Source organism: Chaetomium strumarium, assembly GCF_033439665.1.
Source record: "Chaetomium strumarium strain CBS 333.67 chromosome Unknown B0T15scaffold_7, whole genome shotgun sequence".
Taxonomy (NCBI): Eukaryota; Fungi; Ascomycota; class Sordariomycetes; order Sordariales; family Chaetomiaceae; genus Chaetomium; species Chaetomium strumarium.
Window position 1 is genome coordinate 940,855 of NW_026944435.1, and position 20,713 is coordinate 961,567.

Here is a 20,713-nt window from a genome sequence, read left to right on the forward strand (position 1 = left end):
CTTCTCTTGAGAGCTGCAGCAGACCCGACAGGGCGATGGTGATAGAATCCCTGAGCTGGGAGATGAATCAGATGGCAATGCTTTTGAATTTAGTAGCTCAATTCCGAAATCAACATGGCTGACGTTGTAACGCAGTATGCTCTGAGTGGCCAATTAAACTAAAAGGTGTGGCTGTAACTTAATGTTATGGAACAATGCCTTCCTCGCCAAAAAATCAGCTTCATTTTCTAACTTGCGTTGGTAAACCAGGTGCGGCTGATTTAACCAAACTCTTCACGGCCGGATTAGAGTTGCCCTAAGATCCTTCTGTTCATCCGGAGAGCGATGCTGCTACCTGAGTCAAGCAGTGCTCGAATATCATCATAGTCACCCGGAAGATGTGTCTCCCTTTCAGTTGCTTTTCATTCTCCAACGCGAAGTACGAACGTGGCAATCGCCTGCCCCAGCGACAGTACCAGTACGTCTGGAACGGTCAGGCCTGGGTCCTCCGAGACGTGGTGAGATATATTGATTTTCCTTCTTCAACTCTTCCCTTTCAAGGTCACAACGGTGCTTTCTACTTTCACACTTTGGCGACTCCCGCGCCACTACCCATGTACCCTATCTTTTGCACTGGGCGACGGATTTAATGGTGCATGCGGGCCAGAGCTCTTGCGTTGATCCGTCACTCCAAGCAGTGTCCGACCGCACAGCTGAGTGGTTGGGACAATCCTTCTGAGTGACACTGGGCTTTCGTCGGTCCATGCCACTAAAATTGCCTCTCCTTGCCAGCATTACTACTACCGGACCAGGCAGTCAGACTTGGTTCTTCTAGCGCCTGCAACACTTCTACCTTTCCCTTCACCACCCACCACTTTGGCTTGCCGACCCGAAGCCCCTGTCAACCGAGCAGCTACATCCTGGTAGCGATGTCCAGTAAGCGTGACCCAAAAGGAAAACGCCCAAGGCACGTGTCTATCACGGATGAGGAAGAGCATTCACCTCCACGAGCTGCATCACCTGCCGCTAGCAATTTCAGTCACAAATCACAAGAAAGCCCTGCTGGCGCCCACAATTTATCCGAGTCCCAATCTCAGCCACGGCCTACTACTCAAAACGGCAACCAACCAGCTGCGCCGGGTTCTTCTTCTGAATCGCACCGACTCGCAAGCCCTTCGACTGTTCTCCCAACCCAGCTTTCTAATTACCCTGGCAATCGGGGTCCCCTTTTCATCCTTCCAAGTCAACGAGACGGTATCACAATCCCACCCTTCACCATGTCGTACTGGCCGCCGGCTCCAGCTCTTGCACCTGCGCCTGCGCCTGCACCGGTCAACCCGCCTGACGAGCTAGGCCCACCCCCTCCTCCGCCGCCGCCACCTGCGATTCCCCCGGTGGTGAACCCTTATGGGGTTCACTTCCAACCCCAGGTTCCAGGCACGGAGAGGGGTCCAATCATCAGTCGCTACATCCCCCGACATGACCCTGCCCCCGTTGCAGGCTACCCAGGGCAGCAGATGCCCCATTTCCTGGTCAGTGCTCTGTCTGGGCTTTTGCCACTTTCGAGCGGATAAGACCGAATATTGTCCCCCAAATTCACGCTCTTCGTTTCATCATCCGCTTTGCACATCGTCCAAAATCCGACCGTCGCAAACATTCACTAACGCGCTCAATAGCCAAACGGTGTCCTGATGTCCCCCCATCTGCCGCTCCAGCAGCCTGGTGTTTTCGCTAGTCAGATGCAGGCCGTCGTGGTGCAGGAGCCGGTCGGCCCGCCGATGATGCTGCCAAACCAGTCCGTTCCCGGCGGCCCGCCGCTCATGGTCCCAGCCCCCGCCCAAACCGTACAGTTGCCGTCGAATGCCGTGATTGGGAGGCTTCCCATCAACCCTCCCGTTCACGTGGACCCCGCCATGGGCGTTGGCTTGACGCCCAATGAAGTCACGGCAAAGAACATTCAAATGGCTCGCGACAACAAAGCCTACGAGCCACAGGAGTTCCAACCCGCGGATCCCGACCCGTATCGGCTGTACTGGCTCCGGGAGACCAACGGGCACTGGACCCTCTTCCCTCGTCGCCAGATCGATCGCTTAAATGCGCGTTGGTACCGCAGCGACGAGGGTGTTTTTTACGCCGTCCGGCTCACCGATTGAGCCCTCTCCACCTTCTCTCGGGCTGGCGATACAGGCACAAGAATGTCTTTTACGTCATGCCACCTTCTAGTTAGAGGGGCTCGGTGTAGCCCAGCAGTATCGTGAGTTACCAGATCGCCGCTCTCCTTGTAATGTCTAAGCTGACAAACGCCTATCTCAGAGATGGACACGTCTATGCTCCGGCTACTTGCATCCATATGCACCCAGAGTCATAGAAGAGAAACTGACACCGAAGGGCGTTTTCATCGGAAATGGGAAAATGGTTATGGGATTGGGCGGGTTTGCACCATCGGCACTGATTTGGTCGGCTGGTTGGAGATTTGCTTGCGTTTCGGTTCTTGGTCTCTGGTTTCTTTGGGCGCGTGGATATGTGGGAACAATGTATTCTTCTTTCTTTTCCCATGCTACTGGCGATGATTAGTGGCGATATGCCAAGCCAGCAAGCCAGCAAGGGTATCAACAAGCGCGATGCACATGGTAGCACGAAACCTGCATGGCGTGTCGTCGGAGATAATGGATGAGGCTGAAAACCACGTGCGACTGCCCCTTGTCCATGTCCCTGTCCTGCGGGAAGCCACTTTCCTCGGCAATGTCGATCACGATCACCCCACCTTCAGTGATTAGCCGAGCTCGATCTAACCTCCCTGGCAATTACCCGACTTCAACAAATCTTATGTAGACGACTCGGAGTTCAACCACACTCTATCCTCCCCGTATCTTCCAGGTTACGTCTACCCACCAAGACATACAGGAGAACCACAGCTACAGAAGCCAACCCCCAAGATGCTTCTCATCGGCCTGACCGGTTCCATCGCCACGGGAAAATCAACCGTCTCCTCCCTTCTCTCCCAGCCGCCTTACTCCCTCACCATCATCGACGCCGATCTGCTCGCCCGCAAGGTAGTGGAGCCCGGCACACCCGGATACCGAGCCATTGTGTCCTACTTCGGGCCCTCCACTCCGGACCTCCTCGTCCCCGCCAGCGAGCCCGACAACATGCCGGAGCACGGCCCCAGCGGGCTGGGCCGCCCGCTGAACCGGCCCGCGCTCGGCCGGCGCGTGTTTGGGGACGGCGAGCAGCGACGGAAGGACAGGGCCGTGCTCAACGGGATCGTGCACCCCGCGGTCCGGCGGGAGATGTTCAAGCGTGTGATGCGCAGCTACTTGCGCGGCGAGAGGGCCGTGGTGCTGGACGTGCCGCTATTGTTCGAGAGCCGGCTAGATCGGTTCTGCGGGACGGTGCTCGTGGTGGCAGTGCGCGACCCGGCGGTGCAGATGGAGCGGTTGAGGAAGAGGGATCCGCATCTGAGCGCGGAGGATGCCGAGAATCGGGTCAGGAGTCAGGGGGATGTGAGGGAGAAGGCGAGACGGTGCGAGGCTAGGGGTGCGGGAAGCGGGGTGGTGATTTGGAATGATGAGGGAAGAGAGGAATTGGCCGCCGAGGTGACGAGGGCGATGGAGGAGATTGAGAGACACAGTCCGAGGTGGTGGAGTTGGTTGCTTTGGGCGTGTCCGCCGGCCGCGGTCATTTTGGCGGCTTGGGGTTTCTGGAGGAATACGAGAATCAATAAGGCCTGGCAAGAGCAGGAACTGAGGGAGAGGGCCAAGTTGTGAGTGGTCTCGCAGCGGTGGCCGTATATTTTACTAGCAGTGCTATCGGCGTGCGTGCTCCTGCCGCTTCCAGCGATTAAGCGACCTACGAATCATGCTCACTAAACCCAGTGATCATTCGGGCCCAAATATCCGTTGATATCTTTTCATCCTTGTCTAGCCATCACTTGACTGCAATCGGTGATAGCGAGATTCTCGCCGACGTCGGGTTCTACGGCCCAGCCTTCTTGCATAGCGCTCGGTATTGCCTACTCACCCCACATTCGGCCGACCGATCTATTTACGGCAAGTCGAACAGGCAGGCTCATCATCCCAATCAGCAAATTCAGGGCTCATCCCGAGTTGTTTGCCTTTCAGTGGGAACGCTGAAAACCCCGTATCATCGAAATTGGTGATATCGTTTCCCGCCCTCAGCATTTTCAGAGTCCAACTCCAGCTTCTCTAACCATATCATCGCCGCTATGCCTCCTCATTCTGTGTTCGAATGGGTTGTTGGGCGGAACATCAGCAGCGGACAGAGGAACCGCTCTTCCCGGAGAGAATCCATTAGGGTCGAACTTACCACAGACGATGAAACCGACACCGAGTCTATCACGGTCACTTACCCACGCAAGAACTCTTCCAAACGGAGCAAAAGAAAGCACAAGAAATCCAAGCCAGCCAGTCCTCTGCCGGAGAAAAGGGTAACCTTCCGAGACAGACCACTCAAGTCCGCTCTCAAGAAGAGTCCCCAGTCGTCCTCTTCCGAGGCATCCTCCGAAGAGTCGAGCGGGAATGAGTCCGATGTAGGTTCCAGCTCCTATGAGAGCAGTGATGAGGAGCCTCCGCCCAAGTCCAAGAAGAGCAAGAAGAAGGCCGAGAAGCCGGGGTCGACAGACAGCGCACCGAGCAGCACCAGCGGTGATTCCGAACCTGATACCAAGAAGCACCATAATTGCGGTTGCGCATGTTGTGTAGCCGGGCTGCTTCTGCTGACGAAGATGGAAGAATTCTCCAAGAGCGGCAAGAGCAGCGAAGTTCCGTCAAGCGGGGAAGACAAATCAGATCAGAAGGAGAACGAAAAGGAGAAAAAAGGGGAGACGAAGGGCAACGACAACGGCAATGGTAATGGCAAGGGTGGCAAGGGTGGCAAGGGTGGAAATAAGAATAATGGAAAGGGCGCGACGAATGGGAAGGGAGGGAATAAACGGAAGAAGGAAGAGACGGAGGAGGATACTGAGGCGACCTCGGGTAATGAGTCCTCTACAGCGGCTGAAACAACAACGGAGTCTGAGCCGGAATCTAGCAAGGACGAGCCTTCATCTGCAGGTGAGACGGCTACGGAATCCGAGCGGGAGCCAGCAAAGAAGAGCAAGAAAAAGAACAAGAAGAACAACCAGGTGACTAGCAAGAAGAAAGCACAAGAAAAGGGTGAAGAGTCCAGCAGCGAGGAAGATGAACCAAAGAAAAACGGGAAGAAATCAAACGGCAACAAGGCGAAGGGCGAGGATAAGACGGAAGGTCAAGAGAAATCCGAGAAGAAGGGCGAGATCGGAGAAAGCGCCGAGGACAATAAGACGAATGACGACGGAAAGAAGCCCGAACAAGAGAGCCATCCACATCTTCTCATGCCTGCCCGGCAGCGGAACCTCAAGGTGGAGCACGTGCTTGAGAATCCCGCCCGGGATGCTCCTCCCAACGCCTACTTCGACAACGACCGAAACGTCTGCCGAGTGTACCACGGACCGTATTGGGGTTACCCCAACAGCCACCCTTATCCGCCGGGGGGGCCCACCGCGCCGCAGTACCCAGCTCCGGGCTGGGTACCAGTGCCTGGGACACAGCCAATGCACGGTCGCCGATCGAGCGGAATTGGCATTCCGCCAGGATTTCCGCCGCCGCTACATCGGCCTCCTCACACGCCGTACCCGGCCTGGCCGCAACCATACGGGATGTTTCCGCCGGCCGGGCCGCCACCGTACGGCAACCCAGCCGTGCCACCGATGGGGCTCTCAGGGATGGCCGGCAGCCCCCATCTCGAGGCGCAGCTGCACGGTGGCTGGCCGATGAGCCCGAGATGGCATAAGAGGGAAAACGACCAGGGGAAGTCGGGCGATGGGAACAGGAAGACATCGGGGGAGCACGGCAAAGGCACTGGCGTCCATTGGGATCAGAGCGGCTCCGCGTCCCAGCCCAACAAGGATAACACCAACAGCAATGACAAACAAGAAGCCCAAGACAACAATAACAACGACGACAACGACGACAACAACAACAACAACAACGATAACAACAACTGGGGTGCCAATGACAACAACGACATCACTAACTGGGGAGACAACAACAACGATAACAAACCCAAAACCCCGTCCCCAAACCTCCGCCCCGATCCCACAAGCAGCATGCCCGGCGGCTGGCCCCCGAACAGCAACAATAACAACAACAACAACAGCAACAGCAGCAACAACAACAACAACAACAACAACAACGGGAAGGGCAACGATGACTGGGCTGCAGTCCCTCTTGGTGGTAACTGGGGCGATCCCTCAGCTGCTCAAGAACCCCAATGGTGATTCCTCCTCGCTAAGGTGCTCTCTCGCTTTGCGAAAACCACAAGGAACTGCCGGGTTGGAACCTCCACCACAGCCTGTCGACCATCTCCTATTGGGACTCAAGGCGCTTGCTTTCAAGGAAGCTTTCAGTTACCTAGCTGCGGTGAGGAACGGGGTCGATAATGTGATTGTATGTAGTATGGTACAAGTGCATGGGAAATACGGGGTACTAGTGAATCCGAGGGGTCGTACTTCTGGAATATCTTCCCTACTTGTGAGAGTTTGTATATCAGACAATTGTGTGAGAAACGGGACGCTTGCTGGGGTTAGGTCACCGGAGAGCAATCGGGTTCATCAGTCTGCAGGGGGCGCTAATAAGCAAACTTTGTCAACGTTTGGGCGATATGGAACTAGTAAGATGGGAGGGAAACAACACAGAGCCATTCATGAAGATCCAATTCTCGGTCGACGAGAGGTTATGAAGAGGAGACCCCACACTACACATTGGAATGAGCGGCGTTTTTACATCTTCACTTTAAACTCTTGCAACCTAACATGAAGTCCAACTACCATACTAAGCAGTTTCCCTTTCCCTTTCAGACCACCATCCATAGCCATGAATCAAAGCTTCTGTCTAAGACATGCGTGAAGACAGCGGTGGAGGGTAGAAGCCAGTAACTAAAACATAGCAAATTTTGTGCTTTTGCCTCCGAGAAGCCAAGAACAAGTGCAATATCAATCTGGGGAGCTCAATCTAAGAAGCCACAAAACCGCCAAGTATATCTCCCACCGAAAAAGGTCTACATGCACGGATGCAGCCCAAGGCTTACTCGTCATCCTCATCGGACTCCTCCTCAGCCTCAGCGAGCCAGGTGAGGAAGGGCTCGGCGGCCTTGCGAACCTTCTTGGAGGTGGCCAGGTCGACGTACTTCTTGGAGGCCTTGGAGCCCCACTTGGTGACGACTTCCTCGGAGATGAGATCGTGGTGGTAGTAGAGCTGGAGGATCTTGACGACTTTGTCGTACATCTCCGGATGCTCGCCAACAAGGTGGCCAATGAGACGCTCGGTGCCGCCGAGCAGTGCCTTCTCGTGGCGTTCAGACGAGACGATCTAGAGCGCAGTCAGCATCATGTTCCAAACGGATTGTTTCTTGAAAAGATACAAGTGTAACCATACCCTCTTCAGCATACCGGCACGCTTGCCGATTTGGTTGCAGATATTCTCGTCGAAGATGGTCTGCACCAGAACGAGGACAGTGCGATGCTTGGACTCAATGCCCAGCTCCTTTGCTTTGACGTAGATGTCGATGTCGTCGACATTGTTAACGCCCTCCTTTTGGCCGGCCTGCTCCTGGATCCAGGTGCCCAACTGGTCGTAGACGGTGTTGCCACCGCCCTCGCCCTCCTCGTCTTCGTCATCGCCGTTCAGAACGAGCTTCTGCTTGAACTCGCCGGGGAGCTGCTGCTGGCGAGCCTTCACAGCTTCCTCGCTCATGTCCACAGCCCATTCATCGTCCTTCACTTCAACCTTCTTGTTCTCAAGCACCTGAGCTTCGCTCTTGATCTTGCGGGTGAGAGCGTCGTCATCGCTCTCGAAACCCTTGTCGTCCGCAATCGGAGAAGCCTGGTCAGAGCCGTTGTCATCGCCTCCAGAACCGTTCTCGGCGTCGGCCTTGCCATTCTGCTTGGCCTTACGGGCGGCGCGGCGCTCGGCCTTGTCCTTTTTGGTCTTCTTGGGCACGTTCTTGAGGATGAAGCCACTGAGCTTCAGGCGCAGGTCGACTTCAGAGCGCTGGCCACAGGCCTTGCAGTCGAGCGTGATACGGCCGTCCTTGATGTGGACATCGGTCTCCGGGTTCTTGCACTTCTTGCAGAGTACGAACTTGCTGATGAACCCGTCAAGGAGCTCCTGAAGCTTGTTTGCTTCGTGGGCGCCGTTGATGATCCAGCGGTCATCAGGGGGGTCGATGTTGGTTTGAGCACCAAGCTCGAAGCCGAAGTACTTGATCAAGTAAGATCCAGGGCGAGCCAGAGATTGAGCGACGCTGCTGAGGTTGACAACAACGGTCTTGATGCCGTTGCCCTTGCCTTCAATCTTGGTCTGGAGGCGCTCCATCTTGTAGCGATAGAAAGGGTCGCTGACATCGCGGCGAACGTTCACGAGAGAAGCCATTGTTTGCGGTGTTGAGCGGCTGAGAACCTTGAGTGACTGGTTTGACTGGACGAGTGTCTTGAATCAGGCGTTGTGAGAGACGGGTGCGGGAAGTCTGAGAGAAGCTAACAGAGCAGACTGGTCGCGAGGGCTGTGAGAAGGGCGGAGCGAGACTGGGCGTCAGTAGGAGTTGGGAGGCGGCGTTGACATGAGGTAGACCTGGTGACAGTCGGAGGCATGCATTAACATTGAAAGACGACGACGCAGAGGTCCTTCAACCGTCAGAACTGATATTAGGACAACAGAGTTTCCGCGCTATGCGAAATGAACGCAGCTCGAGCGGGGGAGTGTGTCGGGAGACGGAGTCCTTGTCGTGCTGATACATAAACAACGCTTTGCCGCGTATCGAGCCTGGGTGTGGTATTTCGCTGTCGGCGATGCCGGGTCCGTTGGAAGAGAGGTGAGGAAGACTTGTTGCTGCGACGACCGCTCAATGTGCGAAATTTTCGCTCGTCGGATGCTCGGAGTTTAGGTGTTACAGAAGGAACCCAGGTTGGGAGGAGACGGAGGGGGAGTCGACTGCCCAGTTATTATGAACGAGGCAGCGAAGGTTGCAGAGACGCTGGTGCAGTTGGTGGATTTGTGGTTCAACTTTGGGAAACCCAAAGACAATGGAATTGGGGATGGGTTGGTCTTTAAGACAAACTGCGGAGATGTGGGTTGTCAGAAGTTTTCAAGTGCACAGAAGAGCGCTGAGAAATCTGTACTTTTGGTGGAGAAAGCAGAATCATCAGGCACACAGTGCTGAGGCGGAATCCGGATGCTTTTTTTGCCCCAAACCCCGCTTGTTGCAATATCTAATAGGTGGCAGCTAGAAAATATTGCCCCCAGAACTCCGCACCTTTTCGACTCGTACCATGTGTGTCATGGATCTTTGACATAATTTGAACTCTAGAAAACACAGAATTTGCGTGACTTGGCCACCGTCCCGCAAACTGAAGAAGGTTTGCTTTGTCATGCCAGTTATGAGAGCCATCCATTACCTAAATAGGTTGCTTAGGTAGAATTACCATACTCCTTTAGTTGAATATTCTTAACCCCTGGATGTTCCAGGCCTTGCATCTTGCTGACCCAACCGAAACCCGAAACACAATGAGCACCCCGCCCAACGCCCGATCCAAGTTGGACCCTTGAGGAATATACAATACGGATACCCATATGCCTTATTAACCTCAAGCCTCGATCAATTACAGACATATTGGTGTGGGCTATTTTCTTTTGAGACAAATATCAACGATCTCAAAGACGACAACAAGTTTGCCGCATCGTCGTCTTTGGCATGCCATGATATCTACTCCTACATGTAGGTACTCTCGGGTTCCTTGCAAGCCGGAACCCACGGTAATAAACGTCGGGACGTTCCGCGACGTGATTGGTAGGCCTGCTTTGTGGCACAGTATCGGGCCCATCGGTGTGATCGAGTAACCGCCGCCTCGCTCACAGTGGGCGAGAACGCCCGCGCAGATGTGGCGCTCGCCTTACTTTCGATCCGCCAAGTCCAGCGGCACAAACCGAAGCAAGCACTTCTGCGCCGCCGGTCGCGACGAGATCAGCTGGTCAGACATCTCCAAACACTTGGGTGTCATGCTGGCATCCGGCAGCGTGGTAAACCTGGAGTACACGGCCTGGAGCAGCATTTTCATCTCAGCGAGTGCGAGGCTGGCCACGTTCATTGTCAGCCACCGCCACCGTTTTGTGCAAGGTGAGGGCAACGCCATATAACTCTAGGTGGTAGGGGCGAAAACGTACTGTTTCCCAACGCAACCGCGCCCTCCGTTCGCAAAGGCAAAGAAAAGCCTCTTTCTCTCGGCGTCGCCCTTCGGTTCCAGCCACCTCTCGGGCCTGAATGTATCCGGGTCGGGGAACACTGTCCGGTCGATCCGGTGCACCGAATAAGCCTGGCAACTCACCGTTGTGCCTTCCGGCAGGAAGAAGCCGTCGATGGTGCGGCCTCCCGCGGGGACATAGCGGGGGAGAGACATGGGAATGGCTGGGAAACACCGCAGTCCCTCCATGACAACCGCATCGAGGTAGGGCAGCTTGTCGAAGCCGGTGCCGGGGTTGGCGAGCAGCTCGTCCTGGAGTCTTTTCTGGCAGTGGATCGAGGAAGGCTGCGAGAGCTCCCACATCAAGAAGCACAATGCATCGCCGGTGGTGTCGATGCCAGCGGCCATGTGGTCGAGGCATTCGGCAGCGATGTCCAGGTTGTCGAGATTGAAGGTCGGTGTCTGGAGGCGGTTGAGGAGCGTGAAGGGCGCTGTGCCTGTCCGGGCGCATGTGTCGAGGACAAAGTCGTCCGCTAGGGGCGTCTCCCGTGGCTTCGCGAAGAGGTAGAGGATATTGCCGAGTATCTTGTGTGCGGCAGGCCAGTAGTATTGGAACAGCCGGTCTGGGAACACCGGTCAGAGAACAGGGACCGAGTCGTCGAAGAGTTGCGGCTGGACGCACTCTGCAGACTGTCGTCAAACGTTACCTCACGCATGATCTCTTCATCCTTGCTGTTGTGCAGAGAATTCGTCCCGTTTGGATGGAACAGATGGTGAGTGACGCAATCGAAAGCGTATGCGTGAAGGTCTCAACACACGGCTGGGGTTAGAGAGGGATGATGGCCCAGTCAGCAGTTCAGGTGGACTCACATATCTAGGCGGTCTGTCAGTGTCTAGAGCTATAACAAATTTGGTGAAGAGGACGCACATAGAGATCAAGGCTTCCGCCCACGGACTCGAAACATCTCGTGACAAAGTTGGCTGCACGCTCAGTGATCCCGTCGAGAGACTGTGGCCGGACGATGTTGGTGTTGGCGTAACGATCGGCAAGTGTACGCTTTCTCTTTGCATGCTGGCCAGAGAATCTCCGTGTCAGACCTAACGGCGATAAGTTCGAGTCATCTTGTGACATGTCTCACATCATCCTTATTTAACGTGGTGAACATGGTCCTATGCCAAGTGCCGTTAGCTTCAACCTGTGTCTCTTCAGAGCCCCTTCACCCAATTCTAACCTGCCTTCTCCCGTAAACCTTGAACAAGTCATAGAACTCAGTCTTGTCATATCCGCTGCCCCCAGAGCAGTAGATCTCCTTCACAGCTGCGGCCGAGGCAAAGGCAACCTCGCTAGGGCCGACGCGGACGGCCGGCCCGTACTGTAAATGCAGTTCATGAATAAATCGGGTACGGTTTGCCCTGAACTCGTGCCATTTGAGGACCAGTGATGTGAACCTTGCATACCAGGGGCCCGGGAGCTTGTTGAGAGGCGAGACGATGGCTTGTCGGAGAATGGAAACGGCAAGGAGGATGAGGGATACCGGGATGAGTAGTGACGAGAGCATGGTGTTTACGGGTAGCCTATGATCTTGTCATGGCCTTTTCTCTTTGGTGTAGTTTGGGAGCTTGTATGGTGGTGGTGGTGTTGATAGTGTGTCTCAGATAACCACAGATGGTCTATCCGTAGTTCGGAGGGGTTACCCGGCGTGCACGGGCCCGTAGCCTCCGGTTTGCTCCGGTGATACGGAGTACCTTATCTACCGAACAATAAGCGAGGGGCTGCTGATTGCATTGTACTTTCGAAACGTCGAGCGCTCAACGAAGATATCGTCAAGACTGTAGGAAGATCCAATGCTGAATTTGGTAGTCTGTATCTGTAGGCAATCTGACAACCGCATCCGTGGACATCCGCCTATCCGTTTACCCTTCAAGTTATTCACTCTTCCCGCATGTGCCTACTGCCTGTTGAACCATGACATGCCGCCGAATACTGACGGGGCCTGAGGCGGGTATTGCTTGCCCTCTTTCTCGACCTTGGGCTCGCAGGTGCACCACTGGTCCTCGGGGATGTTCGCGAAGACCGAGGCAATGTGGCTACCACATCCTCTCCACGTCGTCTTGGCTATGAAAAGGGTTAGGGGAGAAACCGCATCCTAAAAGTCGTGGCGCAAAATGTTGACTTACAGCACGTTGGGCAAACTGCGCTCATGCACATGGTGTCTCGATGTGGGTCGGCGTGTGTGAGAAGACTGACGATGATAAGGACAAGGTACTAGTAGTAGTAATAAGGCAGGTACGGTAATGCGTACTTCACACGGGGTTGGGGTTGGTGCGGATCCGTAGGGTACTTGCGTCAAACTGCCTTACGGAGTCAACGTGAGATCGTGGTTTAGACGATCACTAACGTTATGTCCAATGCCGGGTAGCTTACGCAACTCCGTAGGCAATAACCAGTGGCTATTTGTAGGTTTTGAAATCCACGTACCTGCCCTCGAGCTACCTTAGTCGTGTCCGTGGTGTGGCAGAGAGGTCGCCGATTCTCAAAAACCTCGCATGACCGGGCCCACCCTCATGATCGCCGACCAGAGCAGTGTGAAGATGTGCGCGAACTACGGAAGCCGATAGCTGAGTTTGCTCAGAAACCCAAAAGTGGTCTGTGCACCACTGCGCCCACACCTTCCGGGTCTGGATTGAATGCTCGATACGTGCAGTGTGCAGTAGGCTAGCCATAATTGGCTTAGTGCCCTGGCCCACCCTCCCCGGGATTTGCATATCTTTTACAGCACTATAGCCACAGCCATCTTCTTCAACACAAGCCATAACATTCGCAGTAGGTAACCCCAGCAGCCATTTCTATCAACACCATTGTGACGAAACCATAGGCAGTCCTGCCTCTGAAAGGTTTCGCCGGTCGAAGGTATCTGCTGGTCGGACTGTAGGTCTCGGTGAAGCCAAAAGGTTCACAACACTGCAAGTCGCAATGTCTGCACAGTAGGTGAAGGCTACTGCTTGAGATATTGCTCACTGAGGAAGCTAGCTATCTGAATGAGTGACAGAATGATACAACTATATATAGCTTCTTCCCCTAGGTACCTTCGTACCTGGATCACCATCGATCACCTCGGCCCGGTGATCGTGGGTGAGCCGCTCACCGGGATCACCAGTCCCCGATTGATCTTGGTGATCCTGCCGTCCCTGTCGGCCATTGGCTCGGGGTTCCGGGGTCGCGCCCCACCCGGCCGTCATATATGGTTGGTTCATGACAAAGAAGCTCTGTAAAATAGAACAGAAGAAGGTCGTGGGTTCGAGCCTAACCTAAGGCACCTGTATAACCCACGTTACACTCGCAGCCATGGTGCTTATTGTAGCTTATACAATGTTGTTCTATTGTATTACAATGTAGAACACTTAGTATGACCGACAGAGTTTTCAGCTCAATTAGAAAGCGGAGTGGTACTATATATTACTATTAAGATTTTGCAAAGAATTGGTACGGCTGATGCGGCGGTAATGGCTATAACGGAGTTTTAGCATGTAAGCAGTAACGTTATATAGGCAAGGTGAAATGTGCACGGTTAGGGTGAGCATATATACTGCTTTTAGGTTTCTGAGCAAACTCAGGTGTCGGCTTCCGTACGAACCTCACCTAGCCCCCTTTTTCGGGGCCGTACTGTGTACGCTATATTTCGCTTGCTGGTACCCCTTTGTGTGTGTACCTATTGTTACGCAGCACGATTTATTTTTTTACTTCGGGCTCAGTTGGCTGGACATAATACCAACTGCGTCACGGTATCTGCACCCGGCACCACGAATCTAAGGTAGTCGCATATTCACATTGGATGCCCTCAAATCAAGCAGCAGTCCAGCCGTTGAAGCAGCTGCACATGGTACGGTATAGTATCAGAAAATCAAACAACATTGATGGTGGTGGGCAGTGGGCACGGTAAACCACCTCGCTTGCTTCACAGTTGCTGATGAACCATCCAGGGAAGGTGAGAAAGAGACCTGGGAGGCAGAGACCGGGGGCGCGTTTTCAATGTAAAGGGACATAAGATACCTTAGCCACACGGTACTAGTACTAGCTAGGCTCCAGGTAGGTGTCATTCGGTGAATATCTAACTAACTACTTAAAGGCCAATTCCCAGAACTCGCTGTATGACATGAAAACTCCATGTTCCATGTGCACGCGGAGATTGTGGGGGAATGTGCTGAGATACTCTTGTATCTCGCGAAGGACCATGGGCCATCTGGCCTCCTCGGATTCGTAGTTCACGGTGATAAAAACCGTAAGGGGGTTGTTTGAATAATTTCTGGATAATCCGTACGTGTAAAGGGTGAGATGGGTGACCTTGCTTGCAGTTGCCGAGTGCGCCTGCAAGATCTCGTATACCTTGCGTTCGATATGGCACTCCCAGTCTGCTCTGAGCGACGGGGTCCAGTCCGGAAGGTCTGTATACGTCATTTGGACAAGCTCTTCGGCAACAATTTCGACTGCGACATTGAGGTGTTGTAGCCGCGAGTGCGCGCAAGTCTGCGCATCGACAAACCGTTTTGCCTGCTTGACCGCGTTCTCCCAGATGGTGGGAGACGTCTGGTCCCAAGGGGCTACAGTAAAAACTGTAGGATCTCCGACCTCTTCGCGATCATCGTCAAAGTTGGTATAGTCGTACACCGCGCGGAAGACAAGCTCAGGAGGTTCTATTGGTCTGATGCCATGTTTGGCGAAGATGGTGGCCACGCCATCCTCTAAGCTTCGTCCGAGGACGTCCCGGATGGGCGTGCAGTCTGAATGTACCGTAAGAGTTGACATGGGCAGGGGCCGAGCTGGTGGTGCCGAGACACGGAACTCGACGTTGGAGACCAGAAACTCTCCGGCATCGCTGACGTCGGAGGAGGAGTGGGCGGTTCGACGATATCTTGCGAGGCTCGCCATGATAAGCAACATATGCTCGGGCTCCAGTCGGGGGGGAGGCGGGGATTCTGATTAAAGACGAAGGGTCTGACAGCTTATATCGGAGAGCTTATCTGAAGAAGACTGGATTTCAATTGAGGTGAAGGAACAACGTGCACGAAGCCTGGGCTGGGAGGGGCCAGTGAATTATATATCCCTTACGCAGGCGGGATTACTAGTAGTCCTGCAGAATCAGTACTGCTTCTTTTCCATTCGCCAATGCAATCGCCGCCACTTCGCACTCCTGTCGTCCAATGTTTGTGGCGCGTTAGGTAAGGTACCTAGGTAGGTAGGTGGGTGAGGGTAGCCTGTAGCTGCGCAGTCCTGTCGTCCAATGTTTTGGCGCGTCAACGGACTTGGGACGCGTATAAGTAGGTAGGTACGTAGGCATATGACTTTTACAGACTCGAAGCTTTGACGTCAGACCGTCAGACGTCCCCCGACGTATCAAACAAATCAGACCAGGAGTACCTTAGGCATGTGACTTGAGAGAGTTCATCGTCAAGGGTAAGGTAGGTCCGGTCCCTTCACGCGCCAAAACATTGGACGACGGGACTGCGCAGCTACAGGCTACCATCAAGTCAGCTCGACCCTCCATTCAGTTCTCGCCTACGTACCACAACTCCAAGCCTACTTCGACACCGACAATCATTCTACACTCGCAATCATTACGCACTAACACTGTCCCCAAAGCTCACCGCAAACACGCAACGTCGTTACCACCGAATCGTCTCGTCCGGCGTCAATTCCCGCATATTCTTACATCGGTCATGGACAAGGGAAACGTAGTGAAGAAGATAAGGCCGATGTTGTCTTGTTCTCAAATCAATGGGGATTGTATATTCTCTTCCATATGATTGGTATATGCTAGGGTATCTGCATTCTACAATTCCTCGATCCGCTGACTGTCGATGGTAATGAGGAATCGGGCCACCCGCTCTGCGAGCCAGTGCTGCCCGTCGGCGTTTTCCACCCGGTGATTCGCACCAGGAATGAGCCCACTGCACTCGCTGGCGACGCCAGGCTTGCAGAAGCGCTTCCACCTGTTGACAAGCCCGACGACGTCAATCTGCGGAGGCACCCATTCATCCTTCTCCGACGGCAGTATCAACACAGGCTGCTCCAGCTTGCCCCAAATGCTGGTAAGCTTCTCGTCAGACAGGTCCGAGGAGAAGTAATCATCGTCGCCGCTGCCCGCACCATCAGCGAATCTCCATTTCCCCTCTCAAAAATCTCCTCTTCTGCATGGAAGAGGAGCACTTACCCGACCCCAGCCAACGATAGCCATCGATACGCCGTCACCAGACTCCCCTTCCACCCCTTAGGCATCGCGTTCTGGGGCATGACCTCCCCGGCCTTACCCTCCTTCACCATCTCTTCCGCAACCCTCAAGGCAGCCGCCACCTCCGCCGCATCCTCCCCCATCGCAATCGCCTCGCGATCCGACACCGGGCCCTGCAGCACAAAGCCATCCACCCGAACAACCTCGGCGTCATCATCATCATCAGAAGCAGAAGAAGATTCAAACACGAACTTAGTCCCATACTCCAAGCAGTCCTGACACCCCGTGCTGTGGCCCATGAGCACCACCTTCCGCATGCCCAGGTCCCTGCGCAGGTACCGCACCAAATCGCCGATCTCGCGCGCGTCCTGCGCCAGGGAGCCGTAGCCGAACGCCGTGAAGGCGCTGGTCAGGCGCGCCTCGAACACCGCGTAATAAGGGCCTGCGACGGCTGCTGCGGAGGAGGAGGAGGAGGAAGGGGAAGGGGAAGGGGAAGAGGAAGAGAAGAGGCGCTCGGCGAGCGTGCGGACGTAGGGGATCGTGTGCGGGCCGTCGCCTAGGCCGCCTATGAATACCAGGGCGTTTTCCGATGCTGCCGCTGGAAAGTTGGGGAGGTGTTCGTAGGTTTGCATTGGGCTGGTCTTTCTGGAGGACGCCGAGGATAGGTAGGTGTGGACTTTTACCAGGTAGGGTTGGGGCGACGGGGCGGTGGGCGACATGGTGCGAAGCGGAGACCGAGCAGAACGAATTCAAAACTTCAAACAGGTTGAAGTGAGCTGATTGAAGGTAGATGTTCGGCTGCGTAGAGAAGATTCGGGGCTTCAAAGCAGTCAAGTAGGTAAACAATTGGAGTAGAGAGTACGGATAGGTACCTTAAGGTAGTGGGTTGTTTGTTGTGATGCAAAATGCAACGGGAGCCTATCAAATAGTATGGTAAGGTAAAGTACTGGTGGGTTACACAACTGCGGGTAACATTGCCGTGGTGGGGTAAAGGTGCAATGATTACCTGGTAGGTACCTTACCTATGTTGTCGATGAATGATGGGTTGCCACTCTGCTTACGGATCATATGCCTCTGAACTGGGAGTTTAAGAGTGTGGTTTTTGAAGGTAGGGCTAACCGGTCTGAGGACAACTGTCGAAGTCATCTCCATGTTGAATGCCTATGTATGTGACTGAAGCGCGCTCTATGAACCCGTGACATACAAGAGGCCATCCCTTAGAAGCATCACCAGTCATTCACAGAGGAGAAAGGAGAAACAGGTGTGAGCTTTGTTGGGTCGTATCCCCACCAAGGTAGCTGTGAGTGCTGGTCCAATCTTAGGGGGAGCCCCCTGAGGTATCCCCGCACTTGCTATCGACAGTCTGACCGATGGACTGCGACATCGACGACGTCCGAGCAGCGGAAGAGGGAGCAGGGGTGGCGGCGGCTTTCCAGACCAAGTGGAAGGGCTCTTCCTCCGGCGTTTCATTCAGCCATCTTGCAATGGCGGGCGACTTGGTGTGCTTGGCCTTGGGCTTGGACCCTGGATTGAAGGTGGCCCCGAGAGCCATGCCCTACACGTACCTCAGCTATTAGAGGAAGCTCAACCCTTATGATGTCTTCACTGGTATCGCAGGAGGTTACTGACCTGGCTGGGAGACGGCATGATGCTCGGTTTGGTAGTGTCTATCTCCAGTCTAGGAGGGCGTGCTGCCTGGCTTCGAGTTGTAATATGATGTGCCGTCTTGCAAGCCAACGCCGATGAGGAGATAATGCTTATGTGCCCAGCAACAGGATCGTTGCCTTGGCGGAGATGTGAAGAGAAAAGTATCGGGAGTCCAGGAGTAGCTCCTTTGTCGGGAGGTTCCCAGGATTTATCAAAGCTCGATGGGCAGAATGGAACATCCAGAGAGATGGCTTTCCTCCTGGACAGCCAGCGTGGTGAGAGCGGCTTTATGCACGGATTCCACAGTAGGGCCAGCCGTGTCGGCTGACGTATTAGAGCATGGTGCCAACATGTGCGATGCCACCGCGGGCCTCCCACGTCTCGACATCGCGCTAAGAATGTAGTAAGTAGGTGGTTTGCCACTCGCGGAGCCGTATGGCCCGTTTCAGCATCGTGAGGCAGACGGAGCGCAACAGTAATCGGCACACTACAGAATCCCGCTCTGCATAATGCAGGAGATGCAGAACGTCAGTCTGTGCCATGTAGAGACCTGATATGGAATAGCGTCGCGAGACTGGCGGCTGATGTGTCAACGATGTTTGGCCTGCGGTGCTCCCATTATTAGCAAGAGGGCTCAGCTTTCCAAATTGGGCAGCGCAGCGAAGTTCTGAAGTGCTCGACATTTCACGTGACAGCACTCAAATATGTGAGTTTGGTTGCCTTGTTTTCTCTTGGCAACAAGGCAACCGCCTTCTATCTGCCCGGGTCGAAATCAAGGGCGCAGCAAGAGACACAGCTACTCAGGTGGTCAGGCAGTACGGGCGTGAGCCGAAGCAACGGCGAAATGTTTGGGCTGCATGGAGGTAGAAGCTGGTTAGGATTTAAACCAATGACTAGTTATAGGAATAACACCCTTTTACCTCCGAACACTCTCAAAAGAAATCCTGAACTATTTTTTAGGTACTGGATGGGGACCGGATGACAGGGCGGCAAATTGCAATAACAATGTGATAGTTACTCCGTACATACCATAATAAGGTATTGATGTATAGTACTACCATAGTACCATCAGTCCGACTTAGGCTAGGTACAAGTACCCTGGACTTCAGTGCCAATATAACCAAGTTAGTTGTACAGATCTGTATATATGTGTTCTCGACAGCTGTCTGCGGATGACCCGGTCATTTGGTATACAAATGGTCTCCATGGTGGCTACGCTCTCGAGCTCGAGTGTTCTTTGTTCGCAGTACTACCCTAGTAGTTAGTACAATATAAGGCAGATACCAGTATGTACGCTACAAGTACTTTGCTACATCCAAATGCTTCATTGCTGCCTCCGTGGACCATATGTACGTGCATACCTACATAAACTCGGCCCTAAAATTGCCGACGTTGGACTTTGATCGGGAAAGCCACTGCAAAACGGGTTGCGTTGTTTTCGGACATAGCAAACAGGAGTGCGCCTTTGATGATTTGGTCCGCGGCCACTTAGGTAGTACGTACCTAGTTCTGTCCAAATGGGTTGTTCATTTCTAGGTTGTTTCAGGCTCACTGCCAGTAGCTCTCCTCCCTTCGGGTTGCACAACCGTGACCTTTAAGGTTAAACCTCGGCAACGCAAAAAGGAGCATCAGTTGACCGTCGCCTTGATTACGTCGGACTTTAGGGCGTCTGCTTGAGCTGAAACGCAGAACTACTACTGTACATACGAGCCGCCACTCGGGGTTTGGCATGCAGCAAGCACTGGACGCCGCACGCCAGCCGCCCACGTGCCGTCCTCATAGCCGACGCGGCATTCATTCGGCATTGTCCTGGGCACCCGTTACTACTACGGATTTACGAGTACTTGCGCCTCTTTCGGCGGTTCGGCATGCCGGCCTTCGGCCCTTCCGCTCAATGTCGTGATGACATAACCTGCCAGCCAACCTCAGACGTTGTTTGATTGCTCGAACAGGGCGGACGACCTAACGGTCACCTACCTCTCTGAGCACGATAAGTAACCTGGTACCTCCATTGAATCTCCGTGACAGCGGGGTTGGACGCATGAGTACCTAGTGACTTTAGGCTTTAGCAATCTTGGGTTCAACCGTTGGGATGCTTGACTTTGAACCAGGCCCCGGCCTCCTGCATCGGGTCTGAACCAGGCCCCGGCCTCCTGCATCGGGTCATACCCAGGGTTTACCAGAAGCAAGACCCGGGGGAAAGATGTTGGAAACCCTACCAGAGCAGGGATGAAGTTCTATATTCAAAGCTTTAAGAAACAGAAAAGGGATCTAGCTCTCTGCTACTATGCAACACATTTCATATAGCGTGGAATCCAGCGTTGGTGTTCCAGCCGCGCTCCCGATCCATGAGCTTGATTTCAGATCTCTGCGCTGTCTTCTATTCCGAACCTCTAGGCCCACATGAGACCGCCGGCAGGAGATAGTAGGTAGTAACTAAATCCCAAAGATAGAATAACATGGTTGTCAATTCATGGAACCATATTACGTACTGTCCAACGCCATCATATAATCAGATAGGGATCTCTAAGTTTGCCAGGCTCGGCCCGTCTATGGTGTGTTATAACAATGCACCTCAACAATCACA

At 54.0% G+C, this 20,713-nt stretch overlaps 7 protein-coding genes across 7 annotated transcripts; 2 read left to right on the forward strand and 5 right to left on the reverse strand.

Moving 5' to 3' along the window:
• Positions 1 to 1,256: 1,256 nt before the first annotated feature.
• On the forward strand, positions 1,257 to 3,746 carry B0T15DRAFT_403534 (dephospho-CoA kinase-domain-containing protein; the record flags this gene model as incomplete). The annotated part of the gene is made up of 3 exons (XM_062865207.1): positions 1,257 to 1,511; positions 1,656 to 2,079; positions 2,812 to 3,746. The coding sequence occupies 3 exons, from the start codon at positions 1,257 to 1,259 to the stop codon at positions 3,744 to 3,746; spliced, it is 1,614 nt and encodes a 537-aa protein (XP_062717975.1).
• A 458-nt stretch (positions 3,747 to 4,204) lies between these two features.
• B0T15DRAFT_514251 (uncharacterized protein) lies at positions 4,205 to 6,295 on the forward strand (the record flags this gene model as incomplete). The annotated part of the gene is made up of 1 exon (XM_062868104.1): positions 4,205 to 6,295. One exon carries the CDS (start codon positions 4,205 to 4,207, stop codon positions 6,293 to 6,295), a length of 2,091 nt encoding a protein of 696 aa, XP_062717976.1.
• A 671-nt stretch (positions 6,296 to 6,966) lies between these two features.
• On the reverse strand, positions 6,967 to 8,732 carry B0T15DRAFT_295990 (domain found in IF2B/IF5-domain-containing protein). Its single transcript, XM_062863766.1, has 2 exons — positions 7,452 to 8,732; positions 6,967 to 7,385 (listed from the first exon to the last, which is right to left on the reverse strand). The coding sequence occupies exons 1-2, from the start codon at positions 8,445 to 8,447 to the stop codon at positions 7,101 to 7,103; spliced, it is 1,281 nt and encodes a 426-aa protein (XP_062717977.1). The 5' UTR covers positions 8,448 to 8,732; the 3' UTR covers positions 6,967 to 7,100.
• A 1,232-nt stretch (positions 8,733 to 9,964) lies between these two features.
• Positions 9,965 to 11,811, reverse strand: B0T15DRAFT_487415 (cytochrome P450; the record flags this gene model as incomplete). Its single annotated transcript, XM_062866434.1, has 5 exons — positions 9,965 to 10,145; positions 10,236 to 10,875; positions 11,177 to 11,309; positions 11,383 to 11,422; positions 11,489 to 11,811. The coding sequence occupies 5 exons, from the start codon at positions 11,809 to 11,811 to the stop codon at positions 9,965 to 9,967; spliced, it is 1,317 nt and encodes a 438-aa protein (XP_062717978.1).
• A 390-nt stretch (positions 11,812 to 12,201) lies between these two features.
• Positions 12,202 to 12,461, reverse strand: B0T15DRAFT_496672 (uncharacterized protein; the record flags this gene model as incomplete). Its single annotated transcript, XM_062867193.1, has 2 exons — positions 12,202 to 12,368; positions 12,431 to 12,461. 2 exons carry the CDS (start codon positions 12,459 to 12,461, stop codon positions 12,202 to 12,204), a joined length of 198 nt encoding a protein of 65 aa, XP_062717979.1.
• Positions 12,462 to 14,369: 1,908 nt separating this feature from the next.
• On the reverse strand, positions 14,370 to 15,179 carry B0T15DRAFT_496673 (uncharacterized protein; the record flags this gene model as incomplete). The annotated part of the gene is made up of 1 exon (XM_062867194.1): positions 14,370 to 15,179. The coding sequence occupies one exon, from the start codon at positions 15,177 to 15,179 to the stop codon at positions 14,370 to 14,372; it is 810 nt and encodes a 269-aa protein (XP_062717980.1).
• Positions 15,180 to 15,986: 807 nt separating this feature from the next.
• B0T15DRAFT_542245 (uncharacterized protein) lies at positions 15,987 to 17,406 on the reverse strand. Its single transcript, XM_062869915.1, has 2 exons — positions 16,462 to 17,406; positions 15,987 to 16,387 (listed from the first exon to the last, which is right to left on the reverse strand). The coding sequence occupies exons 1-2, from the start codon at positions 17,196 to 17,198 to the stop codon at positions 16,081 to 16,083; spliced, it is 1,044 nt and encodes a 347-aa protein (XP_062717981.1). The 5' UTR covers positions 17,199 to 17,406; the 3' UTR covers positions 15,987 to 16,080.
• Between the last annotated feature and the right edge of the window lie 3,307 nt (positions 17,407 to 20,713).

Bases quoted from the DNA above. Each gene is read 5' to 3' on its own strand.
- B0T15DRAFT_295990 (XM_062863766.1), bottom strand. From the start codon at position 8,447: ATGGCTTCTCTCGTGAACGTTCGCCGCGATGTCAGCGACCCTTTCTAT. The intron at 7,386-7,451 runs GTATGGTTACAC...ACTGCGCTCTAG, and splicing joins GTGCCGGTATGCTGAAGAGG to ATCGTCTCGTCTGAACGCCA.
- B0T15DRAFT_542245 (XM_062869915.1), bottom strand. From the start codon at position 17,198: ATGTCGCCCACCGCCCCGTCGCCCCAACCCTACCTGGTAAAAGTCCAC. The intron at 16,388-16,461 runs GTAAGTGCTCCT...TGGTGCGGGCAG, and splicing joins CTATCGTTGGCTGGGGTCGG to CGGCGACGATGATTACTTCT.